The sequence below is a fragment of the Phaenicophaeus curvirostris genome, chromosome 6 (genome assembly GCF_032191515.1).
Source record: "Phaenicophaeus curvirostris isolate KB17595 chromosome 6, BPBGC_Pcur_1.0, whole genome shotgun sequence".
In the NCBI taxonomy this organism is placed as follows: Eukaryota; Metazoa; Chordata; class Aves; order Cuculiformes; family Cuculidae; genus Phaenicophaeus; species Phaenicophaeus curvirostris.
In genome coordinates this window covers 32,551,153-32,571,618 of record NC_091397.1, presented here as the reverse complement: position 1 = coordinate 32,571,618, position 20,466 = coordinate 32,551,153, and the positions used below count along the sequence as shown (strand labels likewise).

The 20,466-nt window shown below is 36.7% G+C and overlaps 1 protein-coding gene across 1 annotated transcript in view; it reads left to right on the top strand.

Moving 5' to 3' along the window:
* CNTNAP2 (contactin associated protein 2) overlaps nt 1-20,466 on the top strand; it is a 1,119,128-nt gene that overhangs the window by 386,113 nt on the left and 712,549 nt on the right. Inside the window, exon 3 of the mRNA XM_069859729.1 lies at nt 2,212-2,405. Coding sequence (XP_069715830.1) covers nt 2,212-2,405 — 194 coding nt within the window. The remainder of the gene's footprint in view (nt 1-2,211; nt 2,406-20,466) is intronic.

Sequence of the window (20,466 nt, the reverse complement as noted above, 5' to 3'; positions counted from 1 at the left end):
CAGGCTGTTTTGCAGTACTCATGTTTTCATCTCCTGGCCTAGGTGTGACTATTGCGTCACCTCTAACTTGTGTCAGGCATGACATGAAGAATGTTTTCCACCTCTTCTTTACATCAATAAAAAAGAAAATGAATAGTAGTGCTATTTTTTTTTGAATTTTGCAATGTAGATGAGGACCAAAGAAGCTCAAAGTCTTGTTATAGTAATATGAATGTAGTATGAACTTTCTATTAAATGTGCATAACTAAATCTCCTGTTTAAATGTAAATCTTCCACATAACAAAATCTCCTGCATAAGTAAAAGGTCTGGAAAAGTAAGGTCTATTTTAGCCTTTTTATAGCTCAGTGTCATTCTTTTTGAACAACTACATTCCTGAAGGACTTTTTATTTATGGATTTATCAGCTCTGTCTCTCATACTAGCTTTCGAATGCTCACATTTGGACCTGACTTTTTCTGGACCCACCAAAGGACTCTTTTACAAAGGTGGTTTTTGTAAAGGGATAGCTTCTTTTTCTTTCTGTGCCATCAGTTTTAGATATGCCAGCTGGACAGGGTATGTTGGAATTGGGAGAGAAAGCAGTGTCTCTGCTATTACAATGAATGTATAGAGCTAATTGTTCCAATCTTTTGCATAGCAGTCATGAAGAAGCTATATTCTATTTTTAAATAACCAGTTGTGAGTCTCTGCAAAAATACACCCAGTTTGAATTTCTGAATGTGTGAGAATTCTTTTTTCCTGCAAGTGCTTATAGCAAGGGTTTTTAATGATATTCCCTATCTCTAAGAACCTCTGTTTGTATTGCTAGGCATGATTACCCATAATGCAGGGAAAAAGAGTCTATTTTAAATTTAAAAATTTTAACAAATTAGATGTGATTGGCTTAATGCTACACCTTTGATTACAATGAAAGGCAACCACTTATGACATCAAATGATCCCATTGACCTCACAACATTCAAATCTCCTGTGACCTGCAAATGTTAATACCTGTAAGGGCTGAATGAATTTTAGAATTGTGTAAGATTGAGGCAATGCTGCCGCCTAATGATGGGAGTATATAAGACGCAGTGTAGCAAAGTTACTTGGCAAGCAGGCTAGGTTATGACATCAGTTGAAGTTTATAAGTGAAATTAAAACCAACAAAAATTCGCCCATGGCCTAGACTACGTGGTTTCATGGTATGCGAGGCCATTTATTTGGTTCAAAATTAAAAGAAAGGTACACACCCACACTCTCCTCTAATCTCTTTATTTTGTCAAGTTTTTGTTTTCTGTGTCTTAATGTCTGCTATAAAGAGAATGATTCTCTACTTTTTCTCTATATTGATAGAATTTTTTTGATGTTTCATCTGTTTCCTGATACTTATCATTATGGTAAATATATAATTATAATATCTATCTTAGAATTTTTATCGTTCTCTGCAGTATCTGACTTAATATTTTATATTTTAATTTCAGAGGAATAAGAAATTGTGTTAATGTCTCAATGCTATGTTTCTCTATACATCATTAGCCTTCTTTATTTAGAAAACTGCGATATAGTCTAGTGTTTGAGAAGGAGATTGTTAATAGTATTACTGTCAAGTTAATTCATAGACTCATAAAGAGCAATAACAGGTCTGTGAGGCATCTGCTAATGTAATCTGTGACAGCTTGTACACTCAGCAGATCCAAACTAGATCCAGCTCTGCAGTCCCTGCCCCTTTTTCAGTCATTCTGGTAAATCTCTCAGTCTGCATGCTATAGTAAAACACAGGAAAGCAGAGAGCTTGCTTATTCCTCCTGTTGTGTCTATATTACATTTTTAATGTGAAATGCATGCAAAATCCAGAGATTGTTATTGATTTGTGTCAACTTACTCTGACAAAGGATTTCATGGCAAATCAGTCAATCCTTGAACAATTATAATTTGGCAAAAACTAATAAACTGTAATTAAGGCATTATGATGGCATTGATTTGTTAGCAGGCAGCCCATTATATCATGATAATTATATCATAAAATGATTAAGGCAACAGAGTCAGTGCATTTGAAACACATGCTAAAGATACTTCTTAAAAAAATATGCAATCATATTTCTCTCATTCAATTATTTTGGTATTATACTCCTCTCCACTGGGCTGCCTTCCAGCAATCAGCATCTTCATAACTTGTTCACTTCACAGTGATTGTTTGAGGTCTAAATCTCTATCTTCTGTTTTAACTCAACAGGTGCAGGAGGTTGGTCTCCATCAGACAGCGATCATTACCAATGGCTACAGGTGGATTTTGGGAACAGGAAACAGATCAGTGCTATTGCGACTCAAGGCAGGTATAGCAGTTCTGACTGGGTCACTCAGTATCGGATGCTCTATAGTGATACTGGGAGAAACTGGAAACCATACCACCAGGATGGAAATATCTGGGTAAGTCATTGCTGTACAATGCAAACATATGCTGTAGTGATGTTAATTGACTGTATTTTTAAGAGCTGTACACCTTACACAACAATTTGTTATTGTTCTTGTGAGTATAGAACTGAGCTTAGCTCAAACCACAATGATTCAGGTTGCAGCTACTGTCAGGAGGCCTATCCCTGGAGTAGCAAAGCCCATCTGGGATTGTGGTAATTGTCAGAACATACAGATATATTTTGGTTGTTGGTGTTCCTCAATGAGTCTCTTATGCTTTGACTTTCCTTTCCCTGTTATTTCTTTTTACTAATTTCATACAGTAAATTTGAGGCACAAAAGTAGTTTTGAAAATTCTGCTCTTAAGCATAATACTTTTGAAGCCAATTTGTTCTTTATGTGTATATGTGCTAGGGAGCAGTTTTAGCATGTATGCATTGTTTTCCATATAGATGCAAAAAAAAGCATATAATACGGTTTTGTCTTTTTTTTTTATGGATAAGCTGCTGATTTCATTCTTGCTGAAAAAAGTAGCCTTCTATTTTGCTGACAAAAAAAATTATAGTTATTACTTAACATGCCTGTCCTCAAAGCAGTTGTTTCAGATGGTTGTTCTTCATATACTTTAGAAACAGCAAAATACTATCATTCTTTCTGGAATCAAATTAAATTAGTTAGCTATTATGCTTCATCAGAAAAATATTGTCAAAGCGGGCAAGATTTAACATTGTGCTATTTTAGATTCGTATTTTTGCCAGGTGCTTCTTTTATTAAGATCTGTTATTAAAAATGAATGTCAAACCTTGAGCATAAGGTGAATGGTTTTATCTGTATAAAAGAAACTTGTTTAATATATGGAGTACGTAGAGACAGTCATTTTTTATTACAGTATTGATTTATTGAAAAAACTTCTTCCATGTGCCAGATAGGATTCTAAAAGAGAGATAAATTAAAGCCAGGGGAAGAGACAGGAGGGAAGAAGAAAACATTGGGTGCTGCTTTAAATTCCTTAGGATGTAGTGGTATGAATGTTGTTCATCAGGGTTGCGGGGAGCTCATGCTTAAACTTGGTAAATATAAAAAGTTTCTCTTTTCAGGCTATTTATGTATGTAAAAATACTTACAGTCATTAGTATTTATATTATCTTAGATGTAGAATAGCTTCTTCAACTGCTATTGGAATAATGAGGACTTTGTATCAGGGTAATGGGAGAGGACTATATAGATGCTTGAGTGAATGATACATAAAGCGGGACAGTTAGGCTGAGGAAATACCTTGAAGGGAAAATATTTTTTCAACATATGTTTTGGTTGACAGTTGTGACTGTTTCCAAAGCGGTCCAACTTTATGAGGGCTTTGTAGAGAGTCTCTGTTCTTATATCATCTCTTAATACAGAAATCCTGAAAGCTTCTTTATGAAAGAACATTTCATTTCTGTTTTTATTAGCAATTAGGTATGTTTGGTGCATCCAGGGGGAATATTTTTGGTCTATTATTGACCATTAATAACACTTGCAAAACTGTGTGGGCTATGCAGAAATTCCTACTTTTATTTGGAATGCTAAATCATTGGGATATACTAATCAGGCTGATTGCTGCAGTACTGCTACTGTTCATGTCATACAGTTTTTCATTTTTTATCCAATATTAGAAAAGCAGTTAAAAAAAAATAAATCCCATATCCCATCTTTCATTTTAGGAATAAAGCTGAAAAAAAATCAGTAACTGGGAGTATTAACTGTGCTTCTTACTTGCCTAAACCAGCATTGTTTCTGTTGTTAAATGATGTCGAAGCTTTGATTTAATCTTAACACTGTTCTTATTAGCTATTAGTTTCCAAGGCAGGGAGAGTTGTCTGACCATGGAGCAATAGTGTTGAACTATTGTAGTAGTGTTACAAGACAGACTTCCCTGATATGCTAATAAGGTGTTGCAGAATTTCACATCACATTTTTCTCTTAATGTCACTTTGTACAAGAAATTAAAAAGAGAAGAAGCTGTGAGGGCCAAATCAGACAAGATGAGCCAAGTATCCAGTACTGGCAATTTAAAGTTGTAAGGCTGAAATGACTGTGATGATCTTAAAAAGTTCACATGCTTCTAGTGCCCTTAGAAATCCTTTTAAGTATTTTGTCTTTCCCTTTGGGTTTGTACCTTTCAGAAATTTTACCTGCAAGGGGAAGGTATGATATAGCCTTTGATTAATGTCCCTCTTCCATCATCCCCATGACTGTCATTGTTTCCTGACAATAGTAAATTTAAAGTTAAAAGAGAAAGCAAAGAAAAAGAGGAAAATAGAAGTGCAGAATTTAACAATATTTAATACTAAAGAAGTTATGATATCAAATGACACAGCCAGAGGGCAAGATCTACAAAAAGAAGAAAATAAAATAAAGCTTGCTACATGAGTTGGAGAGAGAGAAAAGGAGAAATAAGTTCCAACAAAGATCTGGTTAAGAACAAACCACATTAATCTGCATAAAATGCTGAAATGACCCCCTTCTATATACATTAGTCAGGGAGGAAAAAAAAGTTCTATAATTAACTCCTAGGTAGGAGAGAAATCAAAAGGTTCTCAGGAAGTCTGTGATGGGGAAAGTGCTTTCAAGGTGAATTTAGACTAAGCTTCTCGGTTCTGTGAAATAGATTTTCTGACCCCACTCCTCCTGGGCTTTTGGATATTTTCAGTTTCCATGAATTTTAATAAGATGAGTGAATGTAGCCTCTTTCCATAAAATGCCTAGCGACTAAAGATTTTTGATAGTCTTTCCTACCTTCACTCTTGTAGTCTGATATTACGATTTTGAATAGGTTGTGAGGTTTCCCTTCATATATTAATCTACTGGGGCATTTCTTACACACAGCATATCCTTGTTTTGGTATAGATGCTCATTTTGGTTTCTACATCAATACCATCTCTCTATTTGTCTGAGGAACGCATACAAGATATGATTCTGTTTCCTAACTCAGGTATAGACGCTGTAAATGCCTTACACTAAACATAATGCAAATATGCCCTCTAGGTATAATAAGAAATTGCTGATGTCTTGTGAAAGCACCAAGACTCAAATTATGAGCACTAGTGGCAAAGCTAAGCACCTTTAAGTTTCAGGGCTTTCTTAAAGGAAATTAGATGATCTTTGGTACAATTGAAGAGGTCTTATGAGGCATCATCTTTTAAAATGTGCTTACTCTGGTAGAACCATGATCAGCTCTCATCTTTCTCAATTTCTTATCCTTGGGGACAGCTAGATTATGATGTCCCATCAGTCCAGTGCTCAGTCTAGTGGGAGAACATTCTCCAAACCACATCCTTGCTTTGTCCCTTTATATGCTTGGGGGTCTCGTGCCTTGCTAATAGGCTCATTTCATTAATCCCACCTCTTAATTTCCCACTAAAAACATGCACCTGTTCATGCATGTTAGCTACTGGCAGGTGTTTTGTCTGGTACTTGTATCCATTACCAGGGTGGACCCAGCGCTGCTGTCCACATACAGTTGTCTGGGTGATGAGATCTTTAGGTTAGGTGTGATGTTGAGACAGACCAGTTCTTTCTGTGTTGTACTACACTGTAATTACGAATTTCAAAAAAAATATTGACAGGAAAGGTAGAGTGAACACACTTTGCCCGTGACCCCCAGGTAATATCCTGTAGTTGACTTCCCCTTCAGCCTCAGTAAATATCAGTGGAGTTGCAAAGATCTAAGTGAAAGCAGTTTTTGCTTTTTTACCTGGACCAAATGGCTTCTGTTTCAGTTGAAAGCAATTATATTTTTCTGGCTTTGATGTTGTTTTTCTTTCAATTTTAATTACTCTTAAAGTATATTATGCATAACACCTGCTTTTGTAGTATTTTTATTATTGAAAAGCTATTAAATGATTACATAGCTTTCACTGTGAAGAACAATTTTTGGGAAGGAATTTATTTGATCTATTTACCTACTGACTATGTATGATTTTTTTATTTTTAGAAAAGATTCTGCTCATTCTGTTCCTTTTTTAGGTGAAATAATAAGAAATCCATTAAGTTAAGTGTAAAATGAACTTTGCATTTCTCTAGGCACCAAGGAGCAACTTAATATTTGCAAAATGCAGTCTCTTCATTTGTATGGCTCCCTTGAGTATTGAAGAAAGTAAGTCATACAGCACAGTGGACCTAGCTTGCATAGGAAAATGAGCTATCAGCACTTCAAAGTATTTTGATGTTGTATTGAACCACAGTTCATTGTGAAAGGAAGCACAAGTGAGTTGGATGATTAGCTTTTTCAAGTCTTGTGAGATTTCAGGTGTTTAATACTCTTGGGTACCTTTGAAAATACCAACCATCAGACAGACGTAATGTTTATCCTCTAGGTGGATGTGAGGCAATCATCTGCATCTCTGCCTAGCTGAAACTATGTGGGAGCCATATGCTTGGTGTTTCTGTTTGTCCTGACATGCTAATTCTGGTTAGACTATTCAGAGAAAAATCTGCAAGCCTGATCACATTCCCAGTTCCTTCTACCTGCTCTACCAAGCCTCATTTATAGCCAACCAAGGGTTTATTGCATGCATCTTAGAGTACAATGGCGTGTGTATAGCAACTATAAGTGAAGGAGAATAAATTTTGGCATAATCCCGCTCTATTAGGACATGCACAAATTATTTGCTTTGTAAAAACTGTCAGTGCTTTTACCCTGAGAGCCACCTTGTTTCCATGGTCTTAAACTATACAATATTAACAAAGGATGCTATGAGGAGTTCTTGAGTCTGATATGTAGAGCTGGTCTCTTTTTTTTTTTGATTAATCCATAAGATCTTGAGCCGAAACTCGCACCCTAGAAAGATTTGCTAGTGTAATGGGCTTATAGGCCTGCTTGTTTTCCCCCCCCCTTTTTTTAATTCCTATTGATTCCTATTTTCTTTTCATTCCTATTGAATTAAATTATATGACATTATAGTGACTTACAGTTATAGGGAGCGTTTAAAAGAAATATGAAATGTGATTCGAGTGGTCTGTGACCTGCCATTTGTTGTCACTGAGTTGCTACTAGAATATCTCATATTGTGCAGATTGTCTTAAGCATGACATGATTTGATATATAAGTCAGTACAAAAGTTTTGACTAGTGTTTATAGCAAGGCCTTGAAGTCTTTTGGGAAAGTAATGAATTTATTGTTGTTTTCTATTTAAGGATGGCCTGACCTATCCTATGTGGAAGCATTTTTGTCTGGTATCTTGCTGTCTACACAGCAATGCCTGCAAGTTGACCACTGTCATTTTTACTGACTCTTAATTATCTGGGTATTTTATCACTAGTAACACCTGTTTTAAATTTTGACTTCCTTTCCATGTGGAAAAGAAATTAAAAAAAAAAAAACATTTTTCCCCTCAAATCTGCAGTTCATCTTTTCTTAATTTCATTTTTCCTTTAGCTTACCTGGACATTATGTCTCTGAGTCCCTATCTCTCATGCCTTTATCTTATAAAGACTGCACCATTCACTTGCAACAGCCAATATCACCTTTGTGGGTGTACTGAATGAATGAGGAGGTGTAACTTTCACCAAAGTCAATATGTCTCAGCACTTAATGCACATTGCTAGCCTGTACATTGAGGGGCCAGGACTGAAAGGGTATATAGGAAAATATTTCTTTTGCTGTAGTAAAAGTAACCTCTCTTAAAAATCTAATATAACAATCTCTGCTATTATGTCAGAAAAATATAATAGTGTTCATAGGACACCTTTAGAAATTCAGACAGTTGCCGACAAGGAATATTTAGAAACCCTGAAGAAAAGAACTTTACAGATAAACATCAGTGCTATCCTGATGAAACCTGTTTCCTAATCTCCTCTCCTCTGTGTGGAATCTGTTAAGAGAAATTGCATACATTTTTAACACATTTAGAGAAGCTCACTAGGGGTTATCTGAAATATCATGGCAAAATATATCTATGCCAAATGCTGTCACAGCCACTGACTGTATTTGTATTAAAATGACAGAAGATCTGATCGCCTTTTAAATGTTGGAATACCAAGATTAACACCAAATTGAGATAAACGACAACGCTAATTGAAATTCTGACCTTTCTGAAGAACAAAATAGATACTTACAAGACTCTAACTAATAATGTATTTCATATATGCTATGGCCTGATTATAAGACCACCTAAACATATTTTTGTTTAGAATCCTTGAAAACATATGTTTTGTGCAGGAAGACTTTTTTTTTTTGTGGAAACATAGGTTTGTGAGTTTGCATATAATTTCAACTAACATTTTTAAGGGGAAGATACACTGACATTTTGAAGATTGATTTGATCAGATGGAAAGTTATGACTTTTTTTTTTTTTTTGGTGCAAGGTACTTGCCCTGTTTCTGAGAGAAATAATCTATAATTGTATTAGGTTATCTCCAGAGGCACAAGCACAACTATTTTAATCTATCACAGAGTATGTCAGGTAGACAGAAGACAAAACTGTTACTATGGCAGACAGTGTTGGAGCCCTCCCTTGATTCTGTACAGGCCATTAAATAACAACCAAATTGGGATAACATATTAGAGGTTTGCACTGTAGTGCAGCAAAGAATTTTCATTCTAAAGGATCATTTTCTAATCTCTTGTGTTTAGCCTGGGGCCTCCTTGTCTTTTTATGTTAAAAACATTAAATTTCAATCACTGATGTCTAAAAACAGGCACCTAAATCCATTTTTTAGTTCTCAGGTGGCTTGGTTTTCACATATCTTAGAGTGTCATCATCCTGCAGTGAATAACATGTGCAGGTCCTTAAGGAAGACAGCAAGAGTGCATTGAGCACTTAATCAACTCAGCGATGACAATAGTCATAGTCATGAATGAATGGCATCATGTCTCCACTAACACATCTTCCTGAGACACAGGCATATGCATAGCACTGAGCAAGAACCACACTGGTGACTACATTTGGCTTGCATAACAGTAATGCTTCCAATTTGCAGCTGGTAGGTACAGAGATGAGTTGAGTGCATCAATAGGCTCTTAAAATCCCAGCATAGTTACCTAGCTTGTCCTCAATTTATTATAGAAAGCCTGAACACTTGCTTAGATGATTGAAATACAGCTGAATTTTCAAAGTTTTTTTTAAATTTTACAGGTTGTCTACAGACATATTTGAATATCTAGATTAAGACCTACTGAATGTGACTGAATAAAATGGACTGTAGTAATTTCCTTGCTGCTTACTAGCTCTCATTTGGCTACCGTGCACGGTAGCCAATATATCAAGTAATTTACATGGCTTTTACAGCAGAAGGCCAACATGTGACCAAAAATCTGCTTTATGGCACTTCTGATTTTTTATTGTTCATGTTTATATTTTACAATATATAGAAGAAAAAGTAGATCTAGTATACTGTAGCTAATATTTCAATTGATAGAAGCATGGTTTGGTATAGAAGTTCTAGTGATCTCCACAAATTTAAAAATAAAATTAAAAATCACAATACAGATATCTGATATGCCTTAAGTTAAATTATAAAATGTAGAGTTACAATTAATGAGTTTTGCCTGTTTCCATAGTCATGAGGGTACATAAAACATGAGGGTGTTAAAACACTTCTGCAATGTATTGTGACATACATGCTACACTTCTGTACATAGCTGTGTCTAGCACTGTTGAAAAGCTGATCTGCCAAAGAATTCCTTAGTTCATTCCTTTTATTCCCCAAAGGGTAATGAAATTCTAGAACACATTACCAAAATTTCTTTCAGCCTGTGATTCTGGATGGTGTCTGAGATTTGCCCAAACTATTAACTGTTGAAATGAAGAGACAAATCAACCCCATTGTCTTCTCCCCTTCGTGATACATGTGGCTTTCATTTCTGTCTGTGCTTTATACCCAGCTTCAGTTTCTGTAATGTGATAGATCTTAAGTTTCCTAACCTTTAGGGATGTTCTAAGATGTTAGTTCTAACTTCAAGGCACAATCCACCCATAGCACCAGTAACCTAATCGTGGTTCAACATTTACCTTGCAATTGCGCATTTGCAAAATGTTTTAAGTTCTGATGCAGTAAACACTGACTTCAAATGTCAAAATTGAAGTAATTAGACTGTTTAAAATTGAGTCTACGTAGTCAGGGAGTGTGTCCAAGTGTGTTGGTACAATACTTGGAGAAAAAGAAGCTATGGTCTTACTGAAATTCTTTGAGAAGTACTCCACTGCAGATAATAAAAACCTTACTTAAACGTTAGGTAGGCATAAAGCAGGAAACGTTCCCAGTTTTCATTTGCTTGGCACTGATGAAAATGAAACTGTGCACAAAGCTGTAGTTCATCAGTCTGGGTGCTTATTTGGGGGCTTTTTTTTTTAAAAAAAAAAAGCTTTGGTTTTATTTAATAATGAAAAGATAATTGTGTCAGAGTTGCTTTTTAAGTGACGCAGGCAAAATTTAAAAGCCTTAGGCTGGGAGATGGTCGTATCCCATAGCCTTTTATGTTTCTCTAAAATGTGGCTTTTGAATGGTCTGAAAATTTGTGTTTGGTGGAATAACTGAGTTTGTGCTAGTACATCGATGTGGTTGTGGCAATTCCCATGTACTGAAGGCATTTTGCTGTATTACTTATGTTGCTAAAAACTGTCTTAGTAATTTTAATTGTAGAAAAAAAACCAAACAATCCTGAAGTTTCTGAATTGCAGTATATCAGTGTTAGATGCAACAAACCTCTTCATCTGAGGCATTACCGTGGATTAATAATGCTGTAACTTTGATTTCTTGTTGACAAATAGAGTGAAACTTGCTTTAGTTTGTTTCCAGTTTCTCTAATGTGTCTATCACATTGCTCTATGTTATATACATAAATTCAATTAAAATGACATAATATAAACTTAAAAAGTGGTAGTAGGCTTTGCATTTATGCAGTTGCAGGCAAAATTGGTTCATACTGATCTTTAAAATTTAATGTGGAACTGTTCCTCCTGACACTACTTGTCTTCAGCACAAAATGCCATAACAGAGGAGTAAGTCTTGGCTATTATAGCAACAGGCTGAGTAAGGGCTGTCTTGTCTTAGCCATGGTATAAACTAGTTTGACTTAGCTTGATGGTACCCTTACCAATAGTGATCAGATGACCACGATAATTATTCTCTTTAAATATTAAAAACAAAAAAATGATTGGCTATGCTGAGTGCTGAGTTGTGTTAAATGCTATTTTTAATCAGCATGTTTTCCAATGTGTTTAGCTAAAGTTAAATGCTTGGTGGAGCACTTGTCAGTGAATTCATCCTAATGAGACTACCTACAGGAAGGCATTCTTCCTGTTTGGAAGAATAGTTGCGTTGTCACAGTGTTAGGAATTAGAAGTGTCAAAATCATTGTTTTCAAACAGTTTTCCAAAGTATTATTCAAAATTTGTCTTTCAAAATCAGCAATCAAAATTCTCCATAAAACAATCTACAAGGTATTAATAGATTTCTTACTCTCAGGCAAATGCTCTGCAAATGTTAAGAGAAAGCTTACACAATAAATCACTGTGATCGTGAATGTAGTTTATTAAAAAAAAAAAAAAAGGAAAGTGTATACTTCAAAAAAGAATGACACCAAAACTTGTAGCCAAATCCAGCATATCACTTGCACAAAACTTCTTGTACTGCATAATTTATAGAGCAAAATGTTTGTAACTTAAAAATGTAGAAAGTAACTGGTGATGGGATGAGGAGGAAAAATACTCACTCCATCTTATCACTTATTTGTCCTAAGTTATTTCAATCTTTTGAAACACTTGGGACAATTAAGTTAGTTTGTAATGTCTGACTTTTTCTACACTGTGTTACAATATTTAGTCAGTGAGGTATGAAAAAGTTGATACCAGCTGAGATAGATTCAGCTTTTCTTTAAAACTTCTCAGCGTTATTGGTCCATATGTTAGGTTTACTGGTAAGTGAGTACAGTTTTGTACACATGCATTTCCTGTTCCCATCAAACCAGCCACCTGAATTCATGGTAGATTTTACTAGAGAGACAAAAGCAAGGGAAGAGAGGAAAGAGAGAAAGAGCTGTTGGACAAACATACTCAAGATGTTTTTTTAAAGCAGCATTTTCAAAGCCATAAAGAGTTCATATTCATAAATCAGGTAGCTCCCAGTGCTCCAAGAAATAAGGCAAAGCTGTTGACGTAACACTGTTGTTAAGTATCTGTAGAGAAAATGAGCCTTTCCCTTGTTCAGTAGGTGGGTCATAGAAGGTGATCAGGATAGTTTGGCAGCACCTGCTTTTCATGAACCCACGTTGACTGGGCCTGATCACCCGGTTCTCTTGCATGTGCTTCATGATAGCACTCAAGATCACCTGCTCCATGACTTTTCCCGGCAGTGAGGTCAGATTGACAGGCCTGTAGTTCCCTGGGTCCTCCCTCTGACCGTTCTTGTAGATGGGCACAACATCAGCCAGCCTCCAGTCCGGTGGAACTTCCCCAGTCAGCCAGGACCACTGGAAGATGATGGAAAGAGGTTTGGCACATCCACCAGCTACCTCAATACTCTTGGGTGGATCCCATCCAGCCCTATAGACTTGTTGGTGTCTAGGTGGGCAAGCAAGTCCCTAACCACTTCTTCTTGGATCATGGGAGCTTTGTTCTGCTCCTCTAACTCCTGGGTATGTACACAGTGAGAACAACTTTCCTTACTATTAAAGACTGAGGCAAAGAAGGCATGTCCTCATCCTTTGTCACAGCTGTTTCATTTGCGTCCAATAGAGACTGAATATTTTCCTTGGTCCCCCTTTTATTATTAATGTATTTATAGAAAGACTTTTTGTTATCTTTCACTGACTTGGCCAATCTGAGCTCTAGTTGGGCTTTAGCCATCCTGATTTTTTCCCTGCATATGGTAGATGAAAGAAAGAACACATCAATATTGTACCATGTTAGACAATAAGACAATGACAATTGTGCAGATATTAAATGGCTAAACCTTTACTATGTCCAATATTAAAAAAAAAATTTGGAATATAATTGTTAGCTTCACAGAAGAGGATGGAGGGGAAAGCCTGTCAACCTCAAGTATTTAATCAATAGAAAAAAGCTGAAGTCTAAGAAATTCTTGTCATGGCCATCCCGCCTCTGTCTGTTCAAAAACAAAAAAAATGCTGTAAATAAAATAGATCAGCGGCAGGAGTTCAGTTTTGACGATCTCACTAGGTGACTTCTGGATTTATTGATCATCTTTTCCCCATATTTCATTCAAGTGTGTGACTAGTGAAGTGCTTTTATTATTGCTTTTGTTGTTTAGCACAAAGTTACTGACAGATTCATTAGTTTGACCTGATTTCAGAATCATTATTCTATCATTATTTTCAAGGTTAGTTTGATAGGAAACTATTAAATACTGCTACTTCCACTTATACAGACCTAAAGGTTGCTCATTCTTTCTCCAAGAAGCATGAGTCAGAATAAACTTCTGTAGCTGATGGTAGCTCCAGCCTAGAGATACTCTGTCACTTAAGGACAGAATTCCTTTGAATAACAGGTACAGCAAGAGCTCCATAATGAAGACTCTCCTCAGACAAGACACACTGGTAAACAAGGTCCCTGGTTTTTACTCTTCAGGACTACTGTATGATGACTTATCTTGCTACAGATGACTGCTAGAAATACTAGAACCCTATTTATATTATAGCTAGATTTGTGAAGAAAAGGTGGTGTTTCTGTTTGATTTAGGAATTCTTGAGAACATAAAAACTAATTCATAGCTTCCTAGCTCTCACATTCATAATAGAACATGTATTTCAATACATAACATGTATTAAAACTGAAGGTTTAGCTATTCTAAATACTTTGACATACTACACATCAGAGAGGAAGAAGTTGTTTTTATGTAAAGTTGCAGACTCCTCGCAGTTAGTATTATAGCTGTAAAACCTGTAAAATCCAAAATTATTATGATTTAAAAGCATTTAAGCAAATACTGTTGTCACAGTTGAATTTAAACTGCATCTTTCTGAACAAGGCATCTGGATAATGACATCCATAACTTTTTCTAGCTATATCCTTACCCCTTTTATATTTTATTTCTCTTTCTCTAGTGAAGTCCAACGGTAACTTTGCACACACTAGACCACTGTCTCCTATCAATAAAATTCACCCTTGTTCTTTCCCCTAGTCATTCCTGCCATTATCAAAACAAATTGTGCTGGGTGTTACATACCTGAGAACAATGTGTTGTATTCAGTTTGCTGCTGAACTGCTTTTCTTTTCTTGTGGTGATTTTCACTAACTTTTCTCAGTGTGTTTTGGTATTCACTCTGCATTGAAGGTGGAGAGAACCTTGAGTTGTTTGGGGGGAAATGTGAGACTCTTATTTTCCTTATCTCATTTCTTCTGGCATTAAAGTGTGATATACCTTTTATTAGGGAAGTTGAAATTTTCAGTTTTGTGGGAACATTTACTGTATATTCATATTTCCTAAATAGAATCACAGAATCCCTAAGATGGAAAAGACCCCCAGGGTCATTGAGTCCAACCATTCCTATCAACCACTAAACCATGCCCCTCAGCACCTCATCTGCCCATCTTTTAAACACCTTGAGGGATGGTGACTCAACCACCTCCCTCGGCAGCCTGTTCCAGTGTCCAATGACCTTTTCCATGAAAAATATTTTTTCTGATGTCCAGCCTGAACCTCCCCTGGCAGAACTTGAGGCCATTCCCTCTTGTCCTGTCTCCTGTCACTTGGGAGAGGAGGCCAGCTCCCTCCTCTCCACAACCTCCTTTCAGGTAGTTGTAGAGAGCAATAAGGTCTCCCATCAGCCTCCTCTTCTCCAAGCTAAACAAGCCCAGCTCCCTCAGCCGCTCCTTTTAAGACTTGTTCTCCAGCCCCCTCACCAGCTTCGTTGTTCTTCTCTGGACTCGCTCCAGAGCCTCAATATTCTTCTTGTGGTGAGGGGCCCAGAACTGAACACAGTATTCGAGGTGCGGTCTCACCAGTGCCAAGTACAGAGAGAGAATAACCTCCCTGGACCTGCTGGTCAAACCGTTTCTGATACAAGCCTAGATGCCATTGGCCCAGGTCCTTCTCCTCAGGGCAGCTCTCCAGCCAGACTTCTCCTAGTCTGTAGCACTGCATAGGGTGGTTGTGCCCCAAGTGCAGGACCCAGCATTTGGCCTTATTAAACCTCATACCATTGGTCTCAGCCCAACGGTCCAGCCTGTTCTGATCCCTTTACAGACCCTCCCTACTCTACAGCAAATCGACACTTCCACCCAGCTTAGTGTCGTCTGCAAACTTGCTAAGGGTGCACTCAATGCCTTCATACAGGTCATTGATAAAGATGTTGAACAGGGCTGGACCCAGCACTGAGCCCTGGGGCACAGCATTTGTGACTGGCCTCCAGCTGGAGTAAACTCCATTTACCCGGCCATCCAACCAGTTTTCAACCCAATAGACACTAGCTCTTAGCTGCTATAAAGTGTAATTGTACAGACTAAGAAAAGCAACATATAATTTGAACTATTCTTAAGCCTTGAAATATTTAAAGGGTGAACCTGAAATTTATTAATGCATACATTTATTGTATAATATAGTAGGTTTTGCAAATAATGGCACCAACACACTAAACTTGGTCCATTATGGAGTAGAGTTCAGCATGAAAAGCTTTTAATCTCCTTAAAGAACTGTGTGGCAGACAGAGAAAGTAAATATCATGGATATGATTTACTTAACCTTCTTAAAAGAAATAGACTTGTAGAATCAGTGGCAGATTGGTGGAGATATTTCATTTCCCTGAGCTATGCTCTCATTTCATGTGGGTAGAAGATGTGCAAAGTCATTAGTACTAAAGAGTTACCCAGTGCTAGTTAACATTGCCTCTTTACTCGCTGTTGAAACTGAAGCCCAAAGAACTATATGTTGTCATACAAACACAAAACCCCCCACCCTATTATAAATATTCTAGATTTTAGAAATAACTGTTTTCTGATGTAGTGTGTGTAAAGATGGATGTCCTGGGTATTTGTAATACCACTCCCACAAATCTTTGCTATATTCGCAAAGTAATATTTTTAAACTTTGATGTGCAAGAAATGGTGGTAACTTCTGTCTGTCGTTTTGGAAAATGAACATCTCTGTATTAATCTCTCTTCATAAGCTATGCAATAATTTAGTCATGAGATGTGAAGTTTCAGATGAATGCAGATACAAAAATTTGAATGCAAATATGAACCCCAGCTTTATTTGAAAATCAGCTTTATATGTAGAAACAGGCTATAGTTCTCCAGAGTGACACTTAATCTTCCTTAACTGTGGCATTAACCTTTTGTTTCTGCAATTTCTTGCATTGCTTGCTACACATCTTTTAGCTCATTCAAGAAATTAGTATTGGGGGGTTAACACTCAGCAAGCAGTTAAGTCTCTAGTGTATAACAAATGTATTATAGGAAAAATAATATTGTGGTATTAACTACAGGTTATACAGAAATGCCTAAGGCAGAAAATAAGTTACAAGGGCATCGCAACTTTCAGGTTTTAGTGCATAATCTGACAATTTTCATATCCTTTTAACCTAGATATAAGCAGAAGTTCCTGCAAGTGTGAGAGATAAAGATGCATCATTTTTCTTCCACTCTCTCTGCTCTTCATATAAAACTCTGCTGTTTTATTGTGCATTACTGCCTCTCTACTCCCCGTGTCTCCATCTAGTAATAATATAGTCGGTTTTCGCTTGGTCCATAGCGGGCTTTATTCGGCTGGCTCAGCTTTCCCATTAATGTAGTCACAGAGCTCTTGGGTAACGGCTACACTTTCTCCCATATTAGGCGACATCTGGTCTTCCATCATATCCCCTTTCCCGCCAACCTCTGATCAAAACACCCCAGCAGTGATGTGTTTGCCCAAAACAGTTGACATGCTTCCCATCTGACACAGTGGCTCATTTTAGCTGAAACTTTAAAGAGTAAGGAAAAGTCAGTTAATGACCAATCTCAATGTGCAAAAGGTTTGAAAAAGTCGTAAGTAACCCAATATTGGATGTGAAGAGGCTTGTTAACTGAGCATATAAGCTTGCCTTGGATACTTTATTATGCTTTATTTTTTAAAAATCTCTGATGGAAAATCCTGTATCTGGCCTCCACATCTCAAAGTGACAGGACCATGAGACCTGATACAATCTTGTTTCATGTAGTCATTCTAATTAGTATCATCGTCATACCTGTAAACCATCATTCTTGACTTAGGTAGCACTGTTTTCTTTATGCACTGATAATCTGTGTACACTGATCCCTCAGAATGCTGAACAGTGAAGGCTTGTTGCTCAAGCTCTTTGTTTCAGAGGGTTTTAACCTGCAGAGGATGTTACATCTGTGTTACTATATCACCAAACACTTCTCATAATGATGCTGCTTTGATAATTTAACGTTAATACCAGTTCATTCACTGAGGACAATTAACTTATAAAACTTCAAACTAGCTTCCTGGAAGCAGAAACAGCACCAGTAACTGAAGTTGTAGGAGAGAGAGAGGGGAATAGAATTGACCAGGTCCCAAGACTAAGTGCTTGACTGAAGGCAGCTTAGCTAGAAATGAAATTACTGTTGATGCATTGAAATGCAAGTCTTTAGGAAAACAAAATCAAGCAAGTACAATGATTACAAAATCATCATGTTAAGAGCCAGATTTCGTGCTTTGTCACTGACTATGATGTTATGCATGTTGCCCATCCTCTCACTTTATTCTTGTCTCTCTGAAGTTCTGTCATCTCTGGAGTTGCCATTTGAAACTGATCTGTACACTGCTGAATGCCGTTATTGCCATTATCTCTATCGAGTATCTCTGACTGGGCTGATTAATTTAAGTCTGTCTGTGTTAAACAAATTAGATATAGCATAATGACTAAGCACTGTGGAAAAGTACTTGTATACCTGTAGACTGTTTACTTTTCTCAACCCAAATGTGTACCTTTCATGCCTGGTCTTTACCAGCTATTTAGATTCTGCTACTGTAAAAGCACTATCACACTGTGCTTTATAAAACTAGGTTGTGGTAATGCTGCTTCTCAGTCATCTTAATCTGAGAAACCTGTAGTGTGGGGGACTTGTTTGGCAGGCTTATCTTGATGTCCTTTAGACAGACCCTTTATACAGTAAATGAACTAAGAGATCACTGCTGGAATACATCAAACAGTCCTACTCAGAAAACTCATTTCACCAGCAGAATAATTGGCTCGAAAAAAAATGACTTCTGGAGATTTACACTGTAATCTTCATAAAATGAATCTTTACTGAAGCTATGGAGGGGGGCAGGGAGGACAATGATGTCTGCTGCATGTATGAGGCTCTGTATAAAGCCATTATTGGCATTAAATCAATATTGGTATTAGGTCAGACTTGTCAGTGGATTGCAACTAAAACTAAAACCAAAAACCTGCGGCTTTAGAAATGGTATCTCATGAGGTACTTATGGTGTTATACTAGCAGGGAGGAGAAAACAGATAAAAAGACCCGAAGAAAAGAAATGAGATATTGCAGAATATAAATAGAATTTTGAATAAAGAAATATTTTACATCTGCTTGCACACTTGTTGTTGAGGTGTCCCTTTAAAGCCTTGAGCTGTCCTGATTAATTCCCTGTTTGGAACTCCCTGTTTTAGGGTTCACTGGAAAATTTATTTAAAATATGGTTTGACAGTCTTGACAGTGTCTCTTTGAAAGTGTAAAGATTGTCGGTTGCCTGAAATAATCTGAATTTCTGACTTGAAGTGATTTTTTGTAATGAAAAGGCTACTGTTAAGTACCAAACTTGAAGTTACTTGCTGTTGAATAATAAACCTACAGAAGTTTGTACACTGTAATTCAGCTACACAAAATGTTTATGAAAAAGAAGATTTATTTTGATCCAGATTTGGATTGCACTCCTTAGCTGACCCTTGTGTTTTGTTGCATTATATGAAATCTTCTCTTTTGTCTCTTATTTCTCTAAGCACTGTGACCTTTATGTAACAATTCTAGTCTTGATTGCCATACATAAGTTGCAAGGGTTATAGAAGAATGGAAGATTCAAGATCTATTCTGGATGAAATTTGCTATAACAGCCATTCAATAAGAGAAATGGAGAAGTTTGTTGAGATAAGTTCATTAAAATGCTAACAAACCTTGTTCAATAGAGGAGGCTTATTCAAACTGCAGCATAAGTTGGATAACCTTTGGGAAGAAATTGGAAGTATCAAGGAGAAATTTCTAATGCTGTGTTCACAGAAACTGCATAAAGCTTTAAAGATTACCCTTTGATTTGAGCAAAGACTATTTGATCTGCCAATGTTAATTGGGACAAACTCATTCTTGGAAAGAAGGGATGGAAGTCTAATTAACAGTGTAAAATGATGTTGGGTTAAAATTCTAATATTAATGAGAAATCTTAACATTCCTAAGTATTACAAGAAAATAAACAGAAGCATGAGTCTAGAAAGAGAACTGGAGAGTTCTTTTGATGGCTTGCACAGGAGCAGACCTGAAGTCGAGATTTTAATGTGAGTAACAAGTACCTCCTAGTTACAGCTTGAATCCTCAGGTAGCTGTTATGTTGTTCCGGCTTGAGAGATGCACTGATGAGATACAGAGCCATTGGTGGGATTTGTTGTTTAGAAACTATACGTTGGTAATGGCCACTTACAAGAACAAGATATTTTCTTCTTGAAATGATGGATTTGTCAAGGCTTTTTTTCTGAGCTATCCATACATATATTGCAAATCAGCAACTAGTGAGGAAGACTATACTAAGAAATATTATTGCTAGCACTCATTGAGTGAATTTGATTTATATGAGACATTTTGAACCTGAAAGTGAGATAAAGCATTAAGTACAGGACAGGTTGTTGAAGAGAAAATCTGCTGTTAATCATGTAGGAAGATTTTTCTTTCACTAAAGGGAAAGATTTCTTTCTGTGACCAATGCAGCACCATGGGTTTCTTGCTTCAGCATGTTTTATGCTTTTTCTAGTTATTTCTGCACTGTTTCACGTGAGACAAACCTCGCAACAAACATGGACAATGAATGTGCCAAAAATGGATAGTCTGGAAAGGTAATACTAGTGACTAGACAGTACTTTCCATCAAAAGAATATTGCAAA